Source organism: Elephantulus edwardii, unplaced genomic scaffold (genome assembly GCF_000299155.1).
Source record: "Elephantulus edwardii isolate Elephantulus edwardi_28Jun2011 unplaced genomic scaffold, EleEdw1.0 scaffold00109, whole genome shotgun sequence".
Lineage (NCBI taxonomy): Eukaryota > Metazoa > Chordata > Mammalia > Macroscelidea > Macroscelididae > Elephantulus > Elephantulus edwardii.
In genome coordinates this window covers 7174960-7199408 of record NW_006399859.1, presented here as the reverse complement: position 1 = coordinate 7199408, position 24449 = coordinate 7174960, and the positions used below count along the sequence as shown (strand labels likewise).

The window sequence follows — 24449 nt, the reverse complement described above, 5'->3', positions numbered from 1 at the left end:
CAAAAATGGCTAGAACAGTACAGAGAAAGAGAATTTCCAAAGGTTGAAATGGGGTTTAGAGGAGGTTGTGGCACCAGGGATACTACTGCTGACATCAGATAGATCCTCGCTGAAAGCAGAGAATACCAAAAGAATGCTTATCTGTGTTTTATTGACTATGCAAAGGAATTTGACCATCTGGATCATAACACATTATGGCTAACACTGAAAAGAATGGGTATCTCAGAATACTCAATTATATTCATATGAAACTTACATCTAGACCAAGAAGCTATTGCCTGAACAAAGAAGGGGACAGACACTATATGGTTTAAAATCAGGAAAAGTATGCTTTAGGGTTGTATCCTCTCTCCATACCCATTTGATCTATATGCTGAGCAAACTATTTGACAAGCTAGACTCTATGAGGATGAATACGGCATCAGGCTTGGAGGAAGACTCATCAATAACCTTCATTATGCAGATGACACAACATTGCTTGCTCAAAGTGAAATGGACTTTAAGTGCTTACTGCAGATCAAACACTGCAAACTTCAATATGGATTGAATTCAATGTCAAGAAAACAAATGTTCTCCCTATCATAATACAGAAAAGACTGAAACTGTCAACAACTTTATCTTAATTGGAACCACAGTCAATATACTTGATACTAGCAGTCAGGAGATTAGGAGACACATTACACGGGCAATGTCTGCAGTCAGAAACCTCTCCAAATTACTAATGAGCAATGATGTTAATTTGAGGACTAAGGTGTGCCTAAATGGTCTTTTCAATCATTTGCTATGCTACTGAGATCTGGACAATGAATAAGGAAGACAGAAGAAGAACTGATCCCTTTGAACTGTGGTGGTGAAGAGTACTCAATAGCTCATGCACTGCCAAAAGAACAAACAGGTGTCTTGGAGAAAGTGCAGCTAGAGTGCTCCTTGGAGGCAAACGTGATAAAGCTCGGTCTCACATACTCTCCATGCTGCCAGGAGAGGTTATTCCTTGGGTAAAGATAATATGCTTTGGAAAAGTGAATGGATCATGAAAAGAGGAAGATTCTCAACTAGGTGGACTGACAGAGTGACTGCAGCAATGGACTTGAGTGTGCCAGATATTGTGAAGATAGTAAAGGATAGGACAGGGTTCAGATAGGTTGTTCACAGAGTCACTATGTATGCATCCCTATGTACCTATGGTTGTATCCTCTCTCCACATCTATTCAATCTGTATGCTGAGCAAATCATTAGAGAAGCTGGATTTTATGAAGATGACTATGGCATTAGGATTGGAGGAAGGCTCACCAACAACATGCGTTATGCAGAAGACACAACCTTTCTTGCTGAAAGTGAGCAGCAGGACCTGAAGAGCTTGCTGCAGAGGATTCAGGACTGCAACCTACAGTATGGATTGCATCACAGCATCAGAAAGCACAAATCCTCACCACTGGAACAACAGGTAACATTACAATGGATGGAGAAAAGACTCAAAGTGTCAATTATTTCATCTTACTTGGATACACAGTCAATAATATTGGTATGAGCACTCAGGAGATAGGGAAATGTATAGCACTCACAAAGTTGGCTGTCAGAGCTCTCACCAAAGTTCTGAAGAGCAATGATGTTTAAAAACTGAGGTATGCCTGATTCAAGCCACCAACCACTTATTATGATCTAAGACTTGAACAATGAATAAGAATGACAGAAGAATTGATGCATTTGAGTTTTGATGTTAGAGAATAAGGCTGAACATGCCATGGCTTGCCAGAAGAATAAACAGATAGTCTCAGAGATGGTGTTCCTTGGAGATAGAGATGGTGAGGCTTCATCACACATACTTTGGACCTGTGAGGAGAGGCTATATTCCTTGAAAAGGTGGTCAGCGAAGGGAAGGAAGATCCTCAAGGAGACAGACTGATACAGTATCTGTGCCAATGGTCTCAAATGTGTCAAGGATGAGAAGGTTGGTTCAAGACAGGGCAGAGTTTAGATCTATTGTTCATAGGGTCACTATGAGTCACACTCGACTTGATGGCACTTAACAAGAATAACAAGGACAAAAACCAGCTTGTGTGTCTCTGCCACTGAGACTATGGACCCTTGCCCCAGGACTTAACAATGATCAACTCAATCACAACATTCTATCTCAACCTCACTCAACGTACATAAATGTCACTCATTGTATATGAAGGCAACACAGCACGAAGTTCTTGATCCCTACTATGTGCAAAGTGTCAGAAAATGGGCTATGATAGAGAAGTCCTCTTATTTCTGAATATATTTTCCCTCCTTTTTTGTTAATGAGGCCATATCAATGTAGTGTGTGTTCTAAATCCTACCATGACAATGATATAAAGAACAGAACAGAAAGAGATGGAACTCTTGTTATTAAGTGTAGTGTTATTAAGCACTAGATTGCTAATTGAAAGGTGAAAGCTATCAGAAAGAGATGACCATCAACAACCATAAGTATTGCTGCTGTTGCTGATGCTGTGTACCGTCGACACCCACCCACAGCTGACCCTTCAATGGATTTTCAGAGACAGTTAATCGCACAGGAGGAGACTGCCGATGCAGGATGTTGTTGTTGTGTACCATCAAATTGGAACAGACACATAGCTGACCCTCCAACAGGTTTTTAGGGGCTGCCAATCGCACAGGAGACTGCTCATCTTCCAAATCGCATGCCTTTGGATTGGCAGTGCAACTCTTTACCACTGAGCCACCACAGCTCCCTACTCCTTCCTGTAGGGCGCCATACGTTAGAATCAACTCAGCAGCAATGGATTTGATTTGATAAAGACACAGGCACAACTGACTACAAATTGGTTTGGACAGATGCCGGGTGACAAGAAACCAAAGACTACTGGCTACTCAAAGTTAAAATAGGCAAAGAAGGACCAATTCCTACAGCCACACTGAAGTCAGAAAGTCAGACTTCAAACTACAATAGGCTTACGCAGAGCAGAGGTTGTGAGGGTGACACTGGGTCAGGCAGGGTTCTGTGTATGTTGTACACTAGGCTGTTACGAGTCAGAGCGAACTCGACCACACCAAACAACAACAGCTAACTGAAAGGTTCGAGAAGATACGGCACTTTTCTTTAGAGCCATCGACTTTAACATGTTTCTGCTACAGTAGCACTAGGAAACTAAGGCATTTTTGAGATTTATGAGAATGATACATAAATATTAATGTTATCCAAGTCATTGTTAGAGTTTTTGTCACTCTTAGTGGCCCTGATCCTAACTGACATAAATGTTGTGGATACACAGAGCTGAAGAAGACAGCATTCTTGGAAACCTACTTAGAGTCTATTAAGACAAAATGAACCAATAGCCAAGAAATTGTTAGAAATCAAAGAAGCTCTAAAAAGGAAAAAAAAAAGCAGCTCTAGAAATCGAGCAAACAAGGGTATTTTCTCATGGCTTTCTGAACAACTAAAGAACTGGGGGAGGTACGGTGGGTGGTAAGGATGTAGAGGGGGGAGCCGTGCAATAGAAAACCCTGCACAGCACAAGTTCACCTCCTGGCACTGATCCGACTGGATTCCAGGCATTCTCTGGATGGGGACACGGCTGACATTGCTGAGGACCTTACACTTGTATGAAAGGCACTCGTGTCACCACCCATTACACACACTAGACTCTTGCATACCCATTCCTCTCTCATGCATGAAGAGGTACTGTGAGTACCAGAGGGTACTCTGCCCTACCTCTGAGGCAGCCTACCTTGGGCTGGAAGACCTGATTCTCTTTGCCAAGGTGGTCCACGATTCCGAATATGCACAGTGGCCCAGCGAAGCCCAGCAGGTCAGCCAAGATGCGGAAAGTGCTGCTGAGGACCAGGCGTCTCCCGAAGGCATGGCAGAGTGCCCTCCAGATGGCCCGAGCACCCTGCGTGCTCTGCATATCCTTGCGCTGCCAGGAGAGACCCATGGTCAGGTCAGAGAGGCCGAGGGCCCATTCACTGCAGGGCCTGGCCTTCTGGGAAGCCCTGGATCCTGCTGCCTTGGGAAACCCAGTGACCCTATTTGCATGAACAGAACTCCAGAAAGAAATCATGGGATCACCAAGTGCATGGTTGGGTGGGCCCTACTAATAGTTCAGATGGGGAAACAGAGGCCAGAGGGGCATGTGATCAGTGTTACTTAGCTGGTCAGAGACTATGTGATGAACACAGCCCTGGAAAGAACGGGAGGAGGGAGTGACTATCTGTCACAGTGTCTCTTCTGGGTATTCTCTGCTGCTAGGGCAGGGGGACGGAAGGAACACTGGACTGGCAGTTGGGACAGTGGCTCTCCCACTTGCCTCTGTGTCTGCCACTCTGGGAAGGTCATAGTCTTCCTCTTCAGTGATGGGGGAAATCTCTTCTTGGCTCATCTCAAAGGGTTGCTTACTGTAAAGACCAGAGCACTAACACCCCCACTTTCCAAACCTGGTGAAAATTCCCACCATTAGGGACACTGAGCTCCAAAGAGAAGAGCTTGGGGGTCTGGGAGAATCCAGGGGAATCGCTTCCCTTCTTGGGCTTCCATTTCCTCTTCTAGACAAGGATACTGGACAAGATGACCCAAACTGTAAGATACCTGCCAGCTGTGCCCGCCCGATGAATTTTTCGTCTTGACTTCTTCCTGCTTCACTAGGTGACACTGGTCAGGTTTCTTCCTCTCCCTGGGTCTCAGTTTCCCTACCTGTGCTACAGGAGTGTGACCTGATGCTTTTGGAGGTCCCTCTCTCTGAGTGTAAACTGAGGGCTGAGAATGAACAGTGTGGTCATGTCCCCACTGACCGCCTGGGCATCAAAGGCCTCGCAGAGCCGCCGGTAGTTGGTGAGGGCCCTCATAGCAATGGGCAGCTTCCCAATGGCTCGGAGGTCAATGGGCTTCTTGTGGGCGGTCTTGATGAAGGCATTCATCCACCAATAGGTGCCCTTGGACAGCAGGTTTACAAAGGGCTGCAGGAAGCGTACTCCCAGGTCCTGCAGGTCCTCGGGCGGCTTCACCTCCCTTGGTGTCTTGAAGAAGATGTATCTCTGTGGGAACAGAGATAACATGGGTGTATACATGCAACTTCTCACCTCCTATCCCATCCCCGAAAGAATCTCAGCCTCAAGCCCCAAGGCCTGGCACCATCTCCTGTCTAATAAATTTCCCAATGTCATGGCCTCTTGACTTGGCTAACTAGTCACTGAGGTCTACTTTGAATCCCTCTTATTGCACTTGAACTTAAGCTGGGGAAGAGCAGCAATCTCTCAGATACTGTTCTTGCTACAGATCTTAGGACACCACTTTGCTTCATATAAGATTCACAGAACCTGGAATCCTACTGACCTCGGTTCAAACTCTGTCACTTCTACATACTACTAGCAAGGTGCCTTTGGTCAAGACACATATAAATGCTTTCTAATCAAGGACGATGAAATATCATCTCAAATATTTTGGGCATGTTGTCAGGAAGGATTAATCCTTGGAAAAAAGACACCATGCTGGGAAAGACAGAGAGTTAGTGAAAGAGAGGAGAGCCATTAAGGTGAAGGACTGACACAGGGACTGCAACAACGGGCTGAGTATGGCAGAGAATGTGAGATGGTCGCAGGACAGGGCAAGGTTCTGAACCGCTAAGGTCACTAGAGGTAGGACTCTATGGCATCTAACAAGAGTAACTTGGCACCATAGTGGAAGAGAGAGTGAGATCAAACGACTTTAAGGTACAGGCTCACTTGACTGGGCGTCTGGCAAATCCAAAGTCCATAGATTAGAAGACAAGCTGGAGACTCCTTGTATAATGTAACTCATTATAATGTGTTATAACAAGTAATAAATCATCAGAAGACTAACAACAAGAAGAGGTTATGTTTTACCTCTAGATTATATAAATAGGTATTTTGGCAAATGCTTACCTGCGGAGCTTGGGATGCAGGCATGTAGAAATCCCTATTCTTTCAGCTGATGCACAAATTCAGAATTTGCCAACAAAGAAACAACCCCTCCCCCTAAACCCATGGCTGTCGTGTTGAGTCCGACTCAGGGTCCCCTCCGCTGGTTCCCAAGGCTGTAAATCTTAACAAGAGGGGGCTCTGGAGTGCATCGTCGGTTTACACTGTTTACTTTTTGGTTAGTAGCCCAACAACTCCTATACTGGTATAAACCACTCTCTTGAAGTAAATCTTGTTCTCTCTCTCTCTATATATATATATACATATAGCTAGCTAGCTAGCTAGCTAGCTAGCTAGATATAGATATAGATATAGATATAGATATAGATATAGATATAGATATAGATATAGATATAGATATAGATGATATAGACGATATAGACGATATAGATATAGATGATATAGATATAGAGATATATCGATAAATATATCTAGTTCTATTTCTCTAGAGAATCATTAAGACAAGCCTTGTACTTGAAGAATCACCAACTAAAAGCAGAGGAGTCAGAGAAATGCAAATTAAAGTAGTACTTGACACACCTCTGACTGGCAGACCTTGAAAAGAGCTATTAACTCCACAGCTGGCTGGGAGGTAGGGAGAGGCCTACTCATTCATTGCTGGGAGATTACTGCCTCTTTGGAAGGCAATTTGCAACATCAATTAAAACACGCAGATCCTCTGATCCTCACTCTACTCCTTGGATTCTCTACCATAGAAATAAAAGCAGGAATACATAAAGACATAGCAAGTTTAATACAGTATTATTTGCAAAAACTTGGCAATAAGTTTTTATAACGATAAGGTAATAGATGAATAAATGATGGCTCATTTACACGGTGGAATGTTACACAGCCATTAAGAGGAGTGCATTAGTGATACCAGAAGACTCAGAGACAGTCCTGAGAGCTATGTGAGAAAAGGAAGGTGCGGAAAATCGTGGATAATATCATCTCATACTTAGAAAACAAATACTGAGGGGGAAACAAACTCTACAGTTACATGTATTAGTCGAAAAAGAAGTATTGAACAAGTATAAGTTTAAATAGCTGTATAAGGTATTATATTACCAATATATTATAAACAAACATAGAAAGGCAGGTTGAATTGTTAATATCTGGGAAGAATGGACCTTGGGAAGGGAAGGCTGGAACCTCTGGCAAGGAAGAGAGAAGAGAAACAAAAAGGATAATGAAACAGAAGACATGGCTGCAGTTAAGTTTCCTCATTTATGCCTATACATAGCTACACAAATAAAAGAAACTAAATCCACCAAAAGACCTACACTCATTGCTAGTGAGTCAGTCCCAGCTTGTGGCAATCCCACATATTACAGAGCAGAACTGCTCCAGAGTTTTCTTGGTTATACTTTTTATGAAAGCAGTGACCAGGTCTTTCTTTACTGCACAGCATCACCGGACAGCTCCGATCAGCAACCTTCAAGTTGCCACTTGCAATGCCATGGAATTGGAACTGACTCACAGCTGACCCTCCAGCAGGTTTTCAGACTGCCCAACTTTCATACACTGAGCAGCTGGTGGATTCAAACCACCCACCTTTGGTTTGGCAGCAAAATTCCTTACCCAGTAGACCACTGGAAACAAAACTACTTACACCCAGTAAGGACATAAACAAAAACAAGCCTTTACCATCTCTATAAAGAAGTAACAACTGAGAAACCCGAAGTGAAACCTCTTCTCTCTGCAGTGTTAAACACACAAGCGAATCTTTCCACTACAGCTAATGCATCCTGTCTTCTACCATGAGAGCCAGGGAAAAAGGCAGCTGGCCATTGGCTGAGTCTTGGCCTTAAGTCTCTTCTATAGGAAGGTTACAACAAGCGGCTCCTTCTAGGACTTACATGAGAAGCAGGGCTGGGGTCCCACCTGGGGTGTGGATGGGGCAGCATGAAGTCAGAAGCCTCCTCACATCCCAGCTGCCCCCGCCCCCTGGGGTCTTTGTGGTGGGAGGGGGGCAGAGGTCTGGGCGTAGCCTGGACACAGCGTGCTTACCCTCACCCTGATGACGTTGAGCTCCACGAGGAGCAGCATGCCGTACAGGATCACCAGCAGCCCCGTGAGGCAGAAGCGCAGCTGAGAGAAGCCGATGGCGTGGTCGTAGAACTTGACGAACTTGATGGTCTTGGTTATGAAGGCTAGAGTCCAGTAGACTAGGAGGGCTGCAAGGACAGGAGGGCACCAAGGATGTGTACACACGTGTGCATGTGTATACTCGTATGTGTACACATGTGTAAGAGGGAAGGAGAGAGCATATATGTGTATACATGAAGGGATGTGTGTGACAACCACGTGTTGTGGTGTAAGTGTGCATGTGTCTGGGTAAGGGGCTCTGAGTATACAAACACACAAGAGTACCTATCTTTGAGAGAATGAGCAAATAACAAACTTCATGATGGGTATTTTCAAAATATAAGTAATTTCCTAAGTCAAAATGGTAGCCAAATTGCTCTTAATGATAATGAATAAGAATAGGAAAATGATTGCTTGAGTATAATTAAGTTGCAAGCTCTGTGCCAAGTAAGCACTTTAAATACATCATCTCTTAAATGGAAAACTAATTTGCTTTGTAAACTTTCACCCAAATCATAACAAAAAGTTAAAGGGATAAATAAACACATTGGTCTCAATTATTCCGTACAAATAACCTTAGGAGGAAGTACTGCTGTCACACCCAATTTCACAGAAGAAAGTATCGGGCTCAGAAAAGTTAAGCCCTGGCCCAAGGTCATGGAGCCTGGGCTGCCCTCCCAGGCTGCAAAAGTTTTTCTCATGGAATTTCTAAGCTGAGATCTTAAAGGTCATTAAACCAGCTGCTGTCACATTCTTGGGTCAGGGCAGAAGCCTCTGCTTTTGGGCACCAGTTCTCAGGAGTGGGATGATGTCCCCCTAGCCTGGTCTAGCTTTCATTTCCCTGACTCCACCCACACCTCCACAGTCCTACTCTCCTAGACAGACTCAACTCTAGACAACACAGCTTCTTTAGCTTTTAATGAGGATCTACTAATGGGGCCACGCCTTGAAAATATGGCTCCCACTACTCCTGCCTCTGACACGAAACAGATACAGTCTGACTGTGGTTGTTGGGGCCTTTGAGTCCGCAATGGTAGGAATTCAAAGCACAGAATTTGGAGCAGCTTCAGTCTTCTGTCACATCCTTTCTTTCCCCCCTCTTCTCTCAACCAGACACTAAGCTTTTGCTGAGTGTTCTCATGATGTGTTCTTTAAAACAACTCTATAACTCAAGCAGAGTTTACAATGGCTGCTCAAACGGGGGAACTGTGTATCCTTTGGTCACACAGGCACTTAGAGGTGGGCCCAGAACTAAGTTCAGAGGTTTGTTTCTGCAGTTCTGTCCTGCAGTGGTGGGGGATGAACCAACACAACATTCAGCAAAAGCTTAGTGCTTGGCTGAGAGAAGAGGGGGAAAGGCTAGGGGATGGTAGGAGACAGAAGCCGCTGGCAAGTCCTAAGCTCTGAAATCCACGATTCCTCTCTCCTCCCCTCCTTTTCTTTCCCTCAGCCCCACAGTCCCAAATTCCGCCCACTTCAGCTCCTAACTATCTTGAGTCCTTACCTTTCTCTGCAGCTCTGTGCCTGACTCCAAGCTCCTATCGACTATCCCCAGCACCACCCTGACAGCCTTCTCACTGATTTCTCCACTTTCCCCTCTTCTGGCCTGCATAAGGCCATATGACCAGGTTTAAAATTCCTCAACAACTGTTCTTTGCTCATGGGACAAGTATTACTCTTTACTGTGTGGCCTCTGAGGTTTTCCCTGGATCTCCATTCTTCAAAGTCCAGCTCCCTTCTGATCACTGCTTCTTCCAGATGTTTTAATGTGCTCCATGTTTTTACCTTGGGACATTTGCACATGCTATCCACTCTGCCAGAAACACTTTTCTCAGCTCATTCATATGCACCTTTTTGTTCTCAACTCAAGCACAACTTTCTGTGGAACATTTCCTGGATCTCGTCTGTGGCTCTGGGATCCTGAGTCTTTCCTAGGACAGTGTAAGCCACATTGCAAGTGATCTTTCTGTGTGACTCCAGATCTGTGACCAGAAAGCAGGCTCCCAGACAGCTAGTTGTCCCTTTAACACTCACTATCCACAGTGGTATGACACAAGAGTGCTCGAAGCACTTGTAGATATCAAGGAATGCAGTCTTTGGTATGGATTGCATCTCAATGTCAGGAAAATGAAGATTCTTACCACTGGACCAATAGGCAGCACCATGATGGATGGAGAGGAGATTAAGACTGTCATACGAGCAGTCAGGAAATAAGGAGATGCATTGCACTGAGAAAATCTGCAAGTAGGGAGCTTTCCAAATTATTGAGGAGTAGTGATGTCAGTTTGAGGGCTAAGGTACGTCTGATTCAGTCTATGGTCCTAATTACTAGCTATGCATCTGAGAGCTTGTTGATGAGTAAGGTTGACAGAAAAAGAATTAACGCCTTTGAGCTGTGGTGTTGGAGAGGAGCACTGAACATCCCATGTAGGGCCAAGAGAATGAACAGATATGTCGTGGAGACGGTGCAGCCGTAGTGCTCTTTGGAGGCAAGAATGATGAGGCTTTGTTTCACATACTTTGGATATTTTGCTAAGAGGATATCTTCCTTAGGTCATGATGTTGGGAAGGGTGGAAGGTTGGCGAAGGAGAGGAAGACCTTCAACTAGGTGGATTGATATATTGACTGCAGCAATGGGGTCTTGTGTGTCAGGATAGAACAGGGTTCAAATCTTTTGTTCATAAAGTCACTATGTGTTGTGCTCGAATTGATGGCACCTAACAATAACACACAGTGGTAAGAAGCTATGCTGTAATCCCAAAAGGCAGTTTGAATCCACCAGCTGCTCCACGTAAGAAGGATGGGTGGTCTTCTCCCATGTGATTTACTGCCTCTGGAAACCTGCTAGAGCGTCAGCTAAGGACCAGCTGTGACTCAAGGGCACTAAACAACAGCAACAACCCACAATCCCACAGTTCATGGATGTGGTATCTCCATGTTTTCATGTTCTAGAATTTCTAACTCTACAGAATCTCATTCCCAGAGGAACAGAACTCTAGCAAAAGGGAATGGAAAGAGTTAGTTCTTGTTCCTTGCAATAAGATTAGTTTTTTCATGGGTGATGATGTGTGATTTGAGGAGAGACCATTATGTGTTTGCTGGAGAAGGTGACATGAACTCATCAGATGTCCAGACAGAATGTTTCTGGGGTGCCAATCAGTTAGGCCCTTATGGTTAATGAGGGGTTCTCTGTGGATCAAGAGGAGCTTGAGTGGGCAGTTCTCTGAAGCTTTTCTTTAATATCTCCCTACTCTTAATCTGCTGCTCCCCAATCCTCATTCACTTTCACTAGGGCCCTGGAGGTGAGAGATCACCCTCACGAGAAGGTGGTATTTTTGCTGGGTGCTGTCAAGTCAGAACTGACTCCTAGCTGACTCTCCAGGAGGTTTTCAGAGGCTGTGTATTGCAGGGGAGGAGACTGCCCTGCTTTCTCTCATGGAACAGCTGGTGGATCTGAGTATCTCACCTTTGGGTTAGCAGCACAATTCTTTACTCACCAGGCCACCAGAGCTCTGTATGAGAAGGCAGACATGGTTAACTTTGGAAATACCCTTTGCCCTCTCATGACACCATAATGTCACTGACCTTAGCACAGAGTCTCTCAGCTTTAATGTCAATGACATGCTGTGACTGCTAAAAATCAGTCTAATTTATAACAATGATTAAATTCAACCTAATGACTAGATAGGCAGTGCAGCCTTTAATATGCAGACTGAACCCCAAAGACAGAGGCAGACTTGTGGGTTCATAACTTTGGCCTAAGCACACAGGTGTGGACCAGACACATGCTTGACGCTTAGGCATGAAGGTCTCAAATGATTAGGAGCCTGTATGTGAGCTGGAATCTCCAAGAACTAAATCCAGTTCTGCTTTGTATTAGCTGAGGACACTAGTACAAGTTACTCCTACTCTGAGCCTTAGATTTTTGCTCTAAAAAGTAGACATGACAGTGGTTCCTACTTCAAAGACTTGTAAGGATTAAATGTATTAATACAAGTGAAATGTTTAGAGAAATGCTTCATTTAACAAGTGTTTGCTATTATTATTTTACCTGAGTATCAGTATCTGTAAAACGGGTGTAGTAATGGAACTAAGAGGGGGGATTGTGAAAATTAAATTAGATCATCCGTGTAAAACCTAGCACAGAGCCTAGTACACACAGTATAGGTACTGCTTCCACCTGGGACTTCTTCAGTCAGGCATCACACACGTGCATTATTTCCCGAGTCTTCCTTGGTGTCTTCTTCCCCTTGAGCCTCTCTAAATGTTGACAAGCCACAGAGTCCCAAGACGGTCCCAGGACCGTCTCTCTTCTCTCTTCATGTGACCTCATCCAGTCTCAAAACTCAGATGCCACCACAAGTCAGCTGCCCATGACCACTGGATGAAGATCTCTAGTGCTGACCTCCCCAAAGAGTACTGAACATACTCGTCCAACTCACCACCTCACACTTAGCTGGCTGCCTTAATGATGTCTCAAACTCAGTATGCCTAAAACACCCCCCCACCCCGATTTGTCTCTCCACTTCCAAAAAGCCTGCTTCTTCCACGGCTACTGATGTTAAGTTCTTAGTACCACTACCAGAGTGCTCTTTAGAGGCAAGGACGGTGAAGGTCTGTCTCACTTTGGGCAAGCTGCTAGGAGAAGCTATTCCTTGAAGAGAGACATCATATTTGGAAAGGTGGAAGGACAGTGAAAGAGAGAAACACCATCAACAAGATGGACTGATACAGTGGTTGCAGCAATGGACTCAAGTGTGCCAGAGATCATGACGATGGCACAGGTTAGGACAGGGTCCGGATCTGGTGTTCGGAGGGTGGCTGTAAGTCATATTGGATTCAATGGCACTTAACAATAATTCAGGCAGGAGCCCAAACTCAAAACCCAGGGTCTTCCCTGCTCTTCTCCTAGTCGCTGACTTCATCTCTGACCACTCTCCTCCTCATTCATTCCTCACATTGACCTCTTTGCCACATTCACTCCTATTGGAAGGTTTCTGCACTTGCTGTTCCCCCTACACAGGATGTTGTTGTTGTTGTTGCTTACTGTTGAGTCAGAACCAACCCACAGCTGACCCTCCGATGGGTGTTCAGAGACAGTTAGCTGCATATGAGGACACTGACCATCCTTCTTCTGCAGAGCAGCTGGTAGCCTGGAACTGTGTGCCTTGGGGATTGCAGCTTAGCTTCTTGCCACTAGGCCACCAGAGCTGCCTCTACACAGACTGCTCTTCCCCCAGTATCTGTATGCTCATTCTTATCAGAGACCTTGTCTACAACCTCCTATAAATAGCAACACCTCTATCATCTCCTACCTCTTACTTTTTTCACAGCATAACCACTATTTATCTTCTACTGGACTGTAAGTTCCATGAAGGCAGACTAGTTCTTTTTCACTTCTGAATCCCTAGCACCTAGAACAGTGCCTGACACACAGTGGGTCCTCAGTGAACAGTAACTGATGGAGTGGCTCAAGGTATCAATCCCTCCCTTTACCTCTCCCTTGCCCCACCCCTACCGATCAGAAGCTTGGGGAAGTTGGAGGTCTCGATGTTGTGATAGTAGACCACAGAGGTGACAGCGGCCATGAACGCCATCCCAGCAGGCATGTACAGGTGGAGGTGGCGGGATTCAGTCACGCTTGGGGAGAGAGAGAGAGACAGGATATTTTGAGTAACCAAAATGAACAACCCCAGGGTCATGCTTAGGGTTCAGCATACAGCAGACCTTCCAGATGGTGTCCAGCCAAAGCCCAGACCCCAAACAAGCTCTTTAATTAAGGCGCCCAGAAGTCCAGACAGCAACGCTACCTCAGAGTTCAGGCTCTGGTATTTATGATTTTCTCACCCTGGGTTCATGCCTCCAGACCTGGCAAAGAGTTTGGCACTGCAGATCTTGGCAATCACAGCCTTAAAGCCACTGGCCTGAAACCAATTCTCTCAGAGTGAACACAGCTGGGTTCCTCTCTCTCTCTCTCTCTCTCTCTCTCCAATCCCGAAGGCAGTGCAGAGCCCTTTACAGGGGAACTCAGTAACCGCCCCTTTTACCATCAACAGCACAATCAGGAATGACACTACTTCTCAATGGTATAAAACAGCACTAAAACAATTTAAAAAAAAAATTAAAAAAACAAAAAACAAAAAAAAACCCCAGCACTAAGGATAGTCAACATTTATTGACTTCTGCTATAAGCATGGAGACCCTGGGTACTACATTTGGTTATTATACAAAAGATTAGAAGTTTGAATCTGCCCAGAGGTGCCTTGGTGATAAACTTTCAGAAGCTCACAGCCACTAACAAGCCTACAGAGCACAAGTTTACTCTGACACCACAAAGCTGACTTCACAGCAACAGGCTTATTGTAAGCACCTGATGTATATTAACTCAATTTCCACAAAACCTCATGAAGTAGGCATACTTAGTCTCCTATTTTACAGCTGGGAAAACTGAGGTAGAAAGAGGCTACAAGACCAAGGTCACTACTTTCATTTACTCTCTTGACATGGGAGGACGGAAAGTCAACACTCGACCTCTCCCCTCTTCAACTCACAGAACCTCTGGTGGGTGGACTCTGTGTCAGGTGTCATGAGGCTTCTTGCTGACTCTAGGCTTCTGCACAGCTTGTGAGGAGACTCACCTCAGTCTGCTCTGATGGAGCCCTCCCCTGGCTCCTAACTGCAGTCAGAAAACCCCACAGTCTTTCACCTCCCCACAAGGGCCTGGTGATGTGTCTCAAGCCATGTTCCCAGCTCTGCCCAGACTGCTCTCACGGACCCAGCCATGTGGTGGCCCTCTTCATTCCCAGAGGGCCTCTTCAGCCTGCTGTTGTCCTCACTTACACTGTTCCTTCTATCCGGCATGCCAAAGGTCCCTTTCTCTGAGAAGCTGACACTCGGGAACGGCAGCCACACCCAGAACTGTCTAACTGGGCAATGTAGGGAAGTGATACTTCTGATGGGAAGAAGGCTGATGGAGCACAATGAAGGGGGTGGGAACCCGGAAAGCTTCACAGAGGAATGGGCACCAGGCTGGACTTTGAAGGATGGACAGGTGTTTAAAAAACAAGGAGTAAAGGAGTGATAAATAAAAATAAGTATGTGAGAAAGCCATGTCGAGACCTCATGGGGTCCGATGGGTCTGGGATATAGGCATAAAGCCAGTTTATCCAGCAGCTTTCCCCTTCATCTTTGCTAAAAGAACCACAGGTGTGCTCTAGCAGCAACGTGCCCAGCCTCTGGAGACAGATCTTGCTTAGTCCAAGCAGCTCTGCAATTCTATATCCTTCTGCCAATGACTGCCTTAAGGGTGACCGTGTAACCTAATTCCTGCCAATTAGATGAAAGGGAAGTCAGCAGAGGACATTCTTATTAACAGGAGGAGGTACGTGAGGGGTGAGGGGCATGCCTTTTGCCTTTGTGGAGCATAACCACTCCAGTAGCAGCAGCAAAGTTTAAAAGGGCAACAAACTATAAATGTGGGAGAGGATGTGAAGAGATTGGAATCTCATGCACTATTAGTGGGATTGTAAGATGGTACAACCACTTGGAAGGGCAGTTTGGCATTTCCTCAGAAAGCTGAACATAGAAATCCCACATGATTTCAGCCACTGCTGGAATAAACCCCAGGGAAAATAGACCTGAGACACAAATGGAGATTTGTACGTTTCTATTTATAGCAGCATTATTCAAAATATCAAGAAAACAGAAACAGCCCAAATATCCAGGAACAAATGAATGAACAGAGAAATTATGGTACATTTACACAAAGGAATACTATGCAGCACTAAGGAGCAAATGATTTTATTAAATATTAGATAACACGTTGTGAGGAGAGACCGGTCCTTGGAGAAGAACATCATGCTTGGGAGGGTGGAGGGACAGCGCAGGTGGGGAAGGCCCTCTATGAGGTGGATTGATTCAGTGACTGGGATAATTGGGATGGGAGTGTCAGAGACAGTGCGACTGGCACAGGACAGAGCAGAGTTTAGGGCTGTTGTACATAGGGTCACTATGAGTCGCAAGCGACTCGACTGCACATAACAACAACAACAATTAGATAACATGAGATAATTCAGAGACCATTATGCTAAGTGAACTAACTCAGTTTCACAGGGACAAATACTGCCTAAGACCATTATTGTAAAATTAGGCTAACGAGTAAAATGTGTATAAAAGACTCAAGTGGAAGAGGAGAGGAGCAAGGAGGCAGAGGTAGAGAAGGGAGGAAATTAACGGGATGACAGAGTTTGGTAAGCAGAGGTGGGTGGTGAAGGAATTAAGAAAGATCCAGCTGGGACCTGAAAGGATAAGGTGGTAGGCACCGATCAAAGGTGATTAATTTTATAAAACACAATGTACATGAGTGACCCTGTGAAACAATGTGAATGTAGGAGTGTGAGAAACACAATGTACATGAATGATAAGCAATGTATATGAATTGTGTATGGAAACCAATATAAAATAAAAATAAAGTGGAGAAAACAAAACAGAAAACCATGTAACTTCTAACTTCTGTTGAGTTATAATCTCCTCTGGGTATAGGGCATCTTGGTTAAGTTAGTGTAACATTATTAGTGTTAGAATGAATCTCAAATCTCTTTGGAGAAATAAATGATCTCAGGAGTGAGTGAGTGAGCCAAGATGGGGGAGGGTTTTGAGGGTTGTCAATAAGCTTGGACTCGAAGTGGGAGGGACAAGGACCTTCTACCAGAGCTGGAGAGAGAGGACCTTCCGTAAGAGCTGGCACTCTGACTTAGAATTCTAGTCCTCTGCCTGTGAGAAAAGAAATTCCTGTTCGTTAAAACCACCCACTTGTGGTGTTTTTGTTATAGCAGCATTTGATAGCTAAGACATAGCATTGACCTTTATTCCTCTGGTTGCTCCAAATTCAGAGCATTATAGAAAGAAACAATATTCAAAGGACGACAGGACAGGAAAGGTATATAAGCTTCCAATGCCTTAATTAAGCACTGTTTTCATTATGCGCTATTGGGTTGGAACCAACTTATAGCTGACTCTCCAATGAGTTTTCAGAGGCTGTAAATTACATGGGAAGAAATTGTTCATCTTTATTCTGTGAAGCAGCTGGTGGATTCAAACTGCCTGCCTTTGGGTTAGCAGCAGAACTCAACACTGAGTCACCAGAGCTCCCTAATTAATCATTGGGATAGCCTAGTCTGCAGGGAGTGGAGCTGCTAATCCAAAAATAGCACCTTTCTAGCAGTTCAAATCTGCCAGACACTCCCGTCTCTTCCCATGCAATTTATGGTCTCCCGAAAACCCACAGCAAGGTCAGCTATGAGTCAGTACTGACTCAATGGCAATGGGTTTTTGAGTTAATTTGTCACTAATTGAGACTTAATTTATACTAAACTTGAGTTTGAAAAGCACTGCCTCGGCCAGCCCCCATTCCCATTTGTCTACTGCCTCATACCCCACAAACTACAGTCAGCTCTGGAAAAGCAATCTGGGAAGGACTGGAATTGCCAGAAGGGCAGGGTCTATACTTCTTCTGCTATCTGTCCCTCTCCCAAGCCCTCTCCTCCCCCACCCCACACCTGTCCAGGGATGGACTCACAGACAGAGGTCAGTCAATACCAGGGGGAAAGTGCTGACCTGCCTCTTGGAGAGGCAGAAGGCCAACTGCACTGAGACAGGGAGGTTTAGGATCTTCCCAATTTTCAAGTTCTAGAATACACTAACCTGAGGCTTTATTTATGCCCAGGACTCTGCCACTCCATGGATTTCCCATTCTCTAATCTCATCCTCCATGTCCACATGAAGCAGGCCAGGCAGGAAGTTCCATGCTCACTCATAGAGGAATAAGACCCAGGAAGGCTGGTAATTTATCCAAAGTCTCATAGCTGGGGCAGAGCAGAAGCCACAGCAGAAGCTCCAGTCTTCCTCTTCCCAGTCAGGGTGTTTTCCTCTGTCACCCCAGTTAATTATAACCCAGTGAGTATTTCTGGTCTGAGGGCTTACAAGGCATCCCTTTATCCTGAGCATTTGTGCTGCTCTGAAAGGTGTTTGTGCTGGGGTGGGAAGTGGACACGTCGTCACCTGCTAGTTATGTGGCAGTATACCTTCTTGCTGGTACGGTGGGCTTGGGAACTCAGGAATTGCTGCCACACCAAAGCAAGCAGTTATCTCAAGGATGCTGCTGAAGCCAGGATTCACAACATTGTGGGGTGATGACATGGGAGGTGTGGGGGGAATAGGAGCATCCCATCCCATCTTCCAGCCTTCCAAATGCATGAGCTGATCCCTGAGCATGACCTGTTTCAGTTCAGAGGCCAGGATCTTTGTTATTTAGGCCAATTACACTCCCTGCTACACAGCACTGCTGCTGCTTCTACCAGGCAGTCCCTGAGCCTGCAGACTCTTCCGTGCTTCACTAGTGAGAAAGCTGCTCTTGTGCAGACAAACCATGTCCAGAGGCAGTTATCTGTCACTCAGACCATAGCAATCACTTCGTGAGAGCTGTTTCTACCGCCAGCCTCACTTTGCCTCCAAACTGCATGGAACCTGCACCTCCTCACTTGGGTTCCCACCTAAAAGTGATTCCATCTCTCTTCTGCTCCAAATTGCTGACCAAGACCAATCTAAACACATTCTGGCATTCAGAGCCTTCCCTGAGATGTTTCCATCCAGATGTCCAAGCCTTGGCCTCCACAGGCCACCTGTGCATTCCATGCCTCAGCCACACTGCACGGCTCCCCATCCCTACTGTTTTCCTCCTGGCATTTGTCCCCATTCTCTTTTGAGCTGCCACTGACCCTCCCTCTTGTAAACTACCTGCCTAACAAAACCTAAATCACCTTTCCAGACTAGTTCAGAATCTCTCTCAAACCTGAAGCCTGCCCAACCCCCTAAGCAGAACCAAGCCCTCCCTTCCTCTCTCCTTCTAAGAGTATTTACTTATATTTACAGTATTGCACTTAGCCTCCTAAGGACTCAGTGAAGGTTTATTGAGAGCACTGTCACTGTAATTAGAAAGATGAATAAACCGCAGATTCCAACTCCAAGATGCTCTCTGCCTTCGGGGAGACAGTCTGGCTAATATGCGTTTTTAACATACAGTATAATCTGTGCTTCAACCAGAGGTGTAATAAGTAGGGGTAAGGGGTGTGGACAGAACAGTGGTGTCACTAGAGGATGGGAGAGGGCTGACTGCACTAAAAGACACTTTCAGAGTGAGGACACCAAAATACTGAAAAATTTTTGTGCAGGATTTCAGCAGAAACTTAACTGTTTTTTAGAAAAATATCCCTGTAGTTAGTTTTAACAACAATAGATGTATTCCCCATAAGCCTATCTACAAAGCTAAAACTCTATAATAATTTCATTTTTGAACCTTCTAATGAGCTGTCTATAGGGAAGTGCACTGTTAACCCAAAGGAAACACACTTCTCTGATGGTTCAAATACATCAGCAGCCTCATGGAAGAAAAACAGGCAGTCTTCTCATGTCATAGTCTAGAGCCTCAGAAAGCCTGTTTACGGTCAGCAAGGAGTCTCAATAGACTCAGTGAGCTCTGAGTAGAGCTGTTGTTATTACCCAACTATAATGATGCTTCTAATCATGAACCAGAATCACATATCCCTTTTGTTACTGTTAGTGTTTTTACAATTGCTGATTTGTTTCATTTTCTTAAATGTTAGCTACAATACTGTGGCAAGTAGCATCCTGACAATGATATCTCTGGTGCTACGGACTCTGGCAGGTCCTTATTTATGTACCGTTTTTCTGTTTTTGAATGTTCTTCAGCAGGATTTTGCTTGCATGTAATATTAATTATGCTCAATAGTCTCCACAGTCACCTGGATCACCTTTCTTGGGAATGAGAACAAATACGGACCTCTTCCAATCCCTTGGCCAGACAGCTGTACTCCAAATTTCCTGGCATAGATTAGTGAGTGCATCTAAGGTTACATTTGTTAATTGAAACAAGTCAACTGGTATCCCATCGATTCCTGGGGCCTTATTTTTTTGCCAATGCCTTAAATGCAGCGTCCACTCCCTCCTTCATTACCATTGGCCCCTATTCATTTGGTACTTCCTGAAATTTTTCAGTGTCAATCTGTTCTTTCTGGTACAGTGATTCTGTATATTCCCTCCAACTTCTTTTTATGCTTTCTGGGTCATTCAATATGTTGCCCAGAGAATCTCACTACTGTGGCATGAAGCTTAAATTTGTTTTTCTATTCTCTCAGCTTGAGAAATGCAGAGCGAGTTCTTCCCTTTTTGTTCTCCAATTCAAGCTCTATGCATATTCCATTATAATACTTTGTCCTCCCAAGCTGCCCTTTAAACTCCTCTGTTCAGCTCTTTAACCTTGGCATTCTTTCCTTTTGTTTTGGCTTCTTGATGCTCCAGTGCAATTTTTAGTATCTTCTGACATCCAGAAGAACACCTACTTATATGCTTTATTAACTGTGCAAAGGTATTTAACTGTGTGGATCATAACAAGTTATGGCTGATATCGAGAAGAATGGGAATCACAGAGCACGTTAATTGTGCTCTTTCAGAACATATACCTGGACCAGGAGGCTGTTGTGAGAAGAGAGCTAGTTAACACTGCATGGTTTAAAATTGAGAAGGGAGTGTGTCAGGGCTGTATTCTCTCTCTCTCTCTCCACACTGACTCAATCTGTACGCTGAGCAAATTATTTGAGAAGCTGGACTCTATGAAGAGGACTGTGGCATCAGGATTGGAGGGAGACTCATCAATAATCTGTGTTATGCAGATGACACAACCTTCTTTGCTGAAAATGAGGAGGACTTGAAGCACTTGTTGCAGAAGATCAAGGAATGAAACCTTTGGAATAGATTGCATCTCAATGTCAAGAAAACAAAGATTCTTACACTGGACTGATAGACAACATCATGACAGATGGAGAAGAGATTGAAACTATCCACAGCTTCATCTTGCTTGAATCCACAGTTAATACCCTTGGTCCTAGCAGTCATGAAATAAGGAGTAACACTGCACTGAGAAAATCTGCAGTTAGGGACCTCTCCAAATTATTGAGAAGTAATGATGTCAGTTTGAGGACTAAGGGGCATCTGATTCAGGCCATAGTCTTTCTAATCACTTGCTGTGCATTGAGAGGACAGTGAATAAGGATGCCAGAAAAATAATTGATGCCTTTGAGCTGTGGTGGTAGAGAGGAGCACCGAACATGACATGAATGGCCAAAAGAACAAACAGGTAGGTCTTGGAAAGGCTGCAGCCAAGTACTCTTTGACGTCAATAATGATGAGGCTTCGCCTCACATACTTTGGGCATGTTGCTAGGAGGAGCTATTCCTTGGAGGACATAATGCTTGGAAGGGTGAATGGTTGGTGAAGGAGAGGAAGACCTTCCACTAGGTGAACTTATTTGGTGACTGATGCAGCGAGCTCTTGTGTGTCAGGCAGTGTGAGGACAGAGAGGGAGACCTTCAACCAGGTGAACTGATTCAGTGACTGATGCAAGGAGCTCTTGTGTGTCAGGAAGTGTGAGGACAAAGTAGGATAGAGCAGGATTCAGATCTTTTGTTCATAGGGTCGCTATGAACTGTACTTGACTTGACAGCACTTAACAACAACAGTATCTGTGAACCTCTATCAAGAACTTTTTTGAGAATAATGTAATAATTAAAGGAAAACAAAACAATTGCCACTGATGTGATTTTGCCTCACATCGACCCCACAAGACAGAGAAGAACTACCTTAGTAGGTTTTCCAAGGGTTTTAATCGCTAAAGAAGGACTATCACAGCTTTCTCCTACAGAGTGTGCAGGTGGGTCTGAACTGCTGACTTTCCAATTAGCAGCCAATGACATAATTAACCACTGTGCCAGGAGGTCCCCTAATTAAGGGAAAAGGAAGAAAATTCAAAAAGGGTCCTACTAAATTCTAAGAATGTTGTAATTTTATGAAATTACTTTATGAAATCATTGTTAGTCATTTATACAAGCTAGGAAACGACATTTAAGCAATTAACTATATTCCATGCTTCAGAATGACAAGTGAATTACAAGAAATATTCCTAAGGATTCTGTCTGATCGGTATGGAAGGAGTTAATGTTGGAGAGATGATACCATGAGTTACTGTACTAGGTGACACCAGCCTCAGTGATGTCACCGCACAGGAAAGGTGGGCGAGAGGAAAAGGCTTGGGAATGAGGCTCGAGGTAGGTGGGCTGAGAGGAGCTTGGAAGCCAGGCTGAAGAGCTGAGACCAAACCTTGGGAACCAAAGAAGGATTTTAAAGAAAAGTAAAATGATAGATGTGCTTAGAATTTTTTCCCCTTTTCCTTTCTAGAAGGTAATTCCAGCAGCATGTGGAAGAGGCCTGGCATCATCCACATCTCTAGCAGGCTCTGGGATTATTTCACTGGACCTTGGTATCCAAGTGTGCGTCCCTGTCACCCTCCTAGATGCTGGGCAGGGCCTCACTTGTTTCCATTTCTCCAGTGCCCAGCACAGAGTACCTCTGGCCCACACACGAATCAGGGTAAAGAGCTGCAGGATTTATTAGCAAATGAGGCTGGCTCACACAGCACGAAGGTTAGCTGAGGGTACCTTGGACTTCACAGGACGCACCCTGGAGCAGATCCATTCTCATGGCTCCTCACATAGTCACTTACCCATCGGACAGGATGCCCTCAGCAATCTCACACACCAGGACGAAGAGCAGCATGAAGGTGAGGATCCAGCGCAGGTTGTGCCCAGGGAAGTGAAGCCATGTGCTGTGATGGATGTGCACCTTGGAGCTCTGACTGCCCCATCCTGTAGGGAGAGACAGTGAGAGGGAGCAGTCCTGGCCTACCTGGGGGGAGGGGTGGTGGGCCTCAGGAAGGTGTTTATGCATTAGGTCTACAATGCAGGGTGAAGTGCATACATTTTTTGTACGTTTGGACATGAGGTTCCCCTGACATATGCACACATGAATCCTGGACCACCACAGGCTCACATGGACTGGTATTCCATTTTATATGCTGTCTTTCAGGTACCAAGTCTTCAGGTAAATAAACTAGACTGAGGTTTGAGAACAGAGGTGTGAATACTAGTGCAATTTTTTTTCCAGCTAACAGGCAGATTTTATTCCAGGTGCTGGAAAGCTGTGACCCCCCAATTCCCCAGGGTAACGGTGGGGTGGGGAGATGAGAGCCTGGCCCAGATGTAAGCAAACAGGCAGTGGGGCAGCAGCTCAGAACTAGTGCAATTTTTGATACACCTACAAGCCTATGTTTCTGTCTTAGTTGTTTACCAGTAATTAGTAACCTCACTTCTGCAGTAGGCTTCTCTTTTTAATATTGTCTTTTCCCTCCAGAAATTATATGTAAATTTCTTCTTAATTAAAGTGAATTAACATATGTGGAGGAGGCAGGGGGCTGATATCCCATGAACTGACACAGCTGGTCGACCTAGGGGATTCTAAGATTTGGAGCGATGCGAGCAGACGCATGCATGCACAGTAGCCTAAGGAACAGCGTCCAGCTTTGCAGAAGGTCTTTCTGCCTAGGTGGTGGGGTCGCCAGGGTCGCTGCGCCCATGAGTACAGGATACCCCAGCTAGGAGCCCACGAAGTTGTGCAACCGAGAGAGATGCGTCCCAGGAAGGTGGCAAGGAAGGGGATCCAAGTTCCAGGCTCCGACTTCTTGCCCAGGGTGTGCAGGGCAGCGATTATCAGAAGTGAGAGACCACCTTCTGGCTCAGCTCCAGGAAAAGGTAGGAATTCGTGGGGACTCCATCCTAACCTCCAAAGCGCAGGCTGCACCTTTCCCTGGGCCAGGCTGCGACTGATAGGAAGGGTGTCTTGGGGGAGGGGTGACCCTGGTTCACTACGCAGTGCCACCGAGAGTGGGACTCGGCCCCCTTATGACCTTTCCAGTGCATGCTGAGACCCTTTTTCCATCCTAGCTCAGGTCGCGGCAGGGAAACTTGGGGGTCCCGTGGGGCCGGGACGCCCGCGATGTCCGAAGTGGGTTAGAGGACACCCTGGGAAACCAGGAAGCGAGGGGTTCCCAGGGAGCGAGGGGATGAGTGAATAGGTGACTAAGGGGGCCGCCAGGCATACTATCGAGCAAAAGACCCCTGGAAGGAGGCGAGCGCCGGAAGCGGACGCTGAGCGGTGCAGCGCGCAGCGCTCATTCCCCCTCCTCCCTCCCGCTTTTCACCTCCCTTCCTCCGGGACTGCGGCGCGCGCTCACCGATAAAGAGGATGGGGAAGGTGATGAAGAGCAGAAAGACGTGCGGCACCACGTTGAGCGCATCCACAAAGCAGCCGTTGTTGAGGACACCCTGGTCCACCCGGTAGGCGGCCGAGTGGTTCTCGCTGCCGCAGAAGGCGAGGGGCATGGCGGCACGGGCTCGGCTCCGGCTCCGCTCGGGCTGCGGCTGGCTCCCGCGCCTTGCGCGCCTCTGTCCTCCGCGCTCCGCGGCCCGGCCCC

General features: G+C 45.6%; 1 protein-coding gene across 2 annotated transcripts in view; it reads right to left on the bottom strand.

The window, feature by feature from the left end:
- Positions 1-24357, bottom strand: part of ABCC8 (ATP-binding cassette, sub-family C (CFTR/MRP), member 8) — a 95987-nt gene extending 71630 nt beyond the window's left edge. For both annotated transcript variants that reach the window (XM_006892035.1, XM_006892034.1), the window contains exons 1-6: positions 24210-24357; positions 22644-22785; positions 13530-13651; positions 7933-8099; positions 4777-5019; positions 3717-3905 (exon numbers count right to left, since the gene is read on the bottom strand). In XM_006892035.1, the coding sequence (XP_006892097.1) occupies positions 3717-3905; positions 4777-5019; positions 7933-8099; positions 13530-13651; positions 22644-22785; positions 24210-24357 (1011 nt within the window). The remainder of the gene's footprint in view (positions 1-3716; positions 3906-4776; positions 5020-7932; positions 8100-13529; positions 13652-22643; positions 22786-24209) is intronic.
- Positions 24358-24449: the final 92 nt, after the last annotated feature.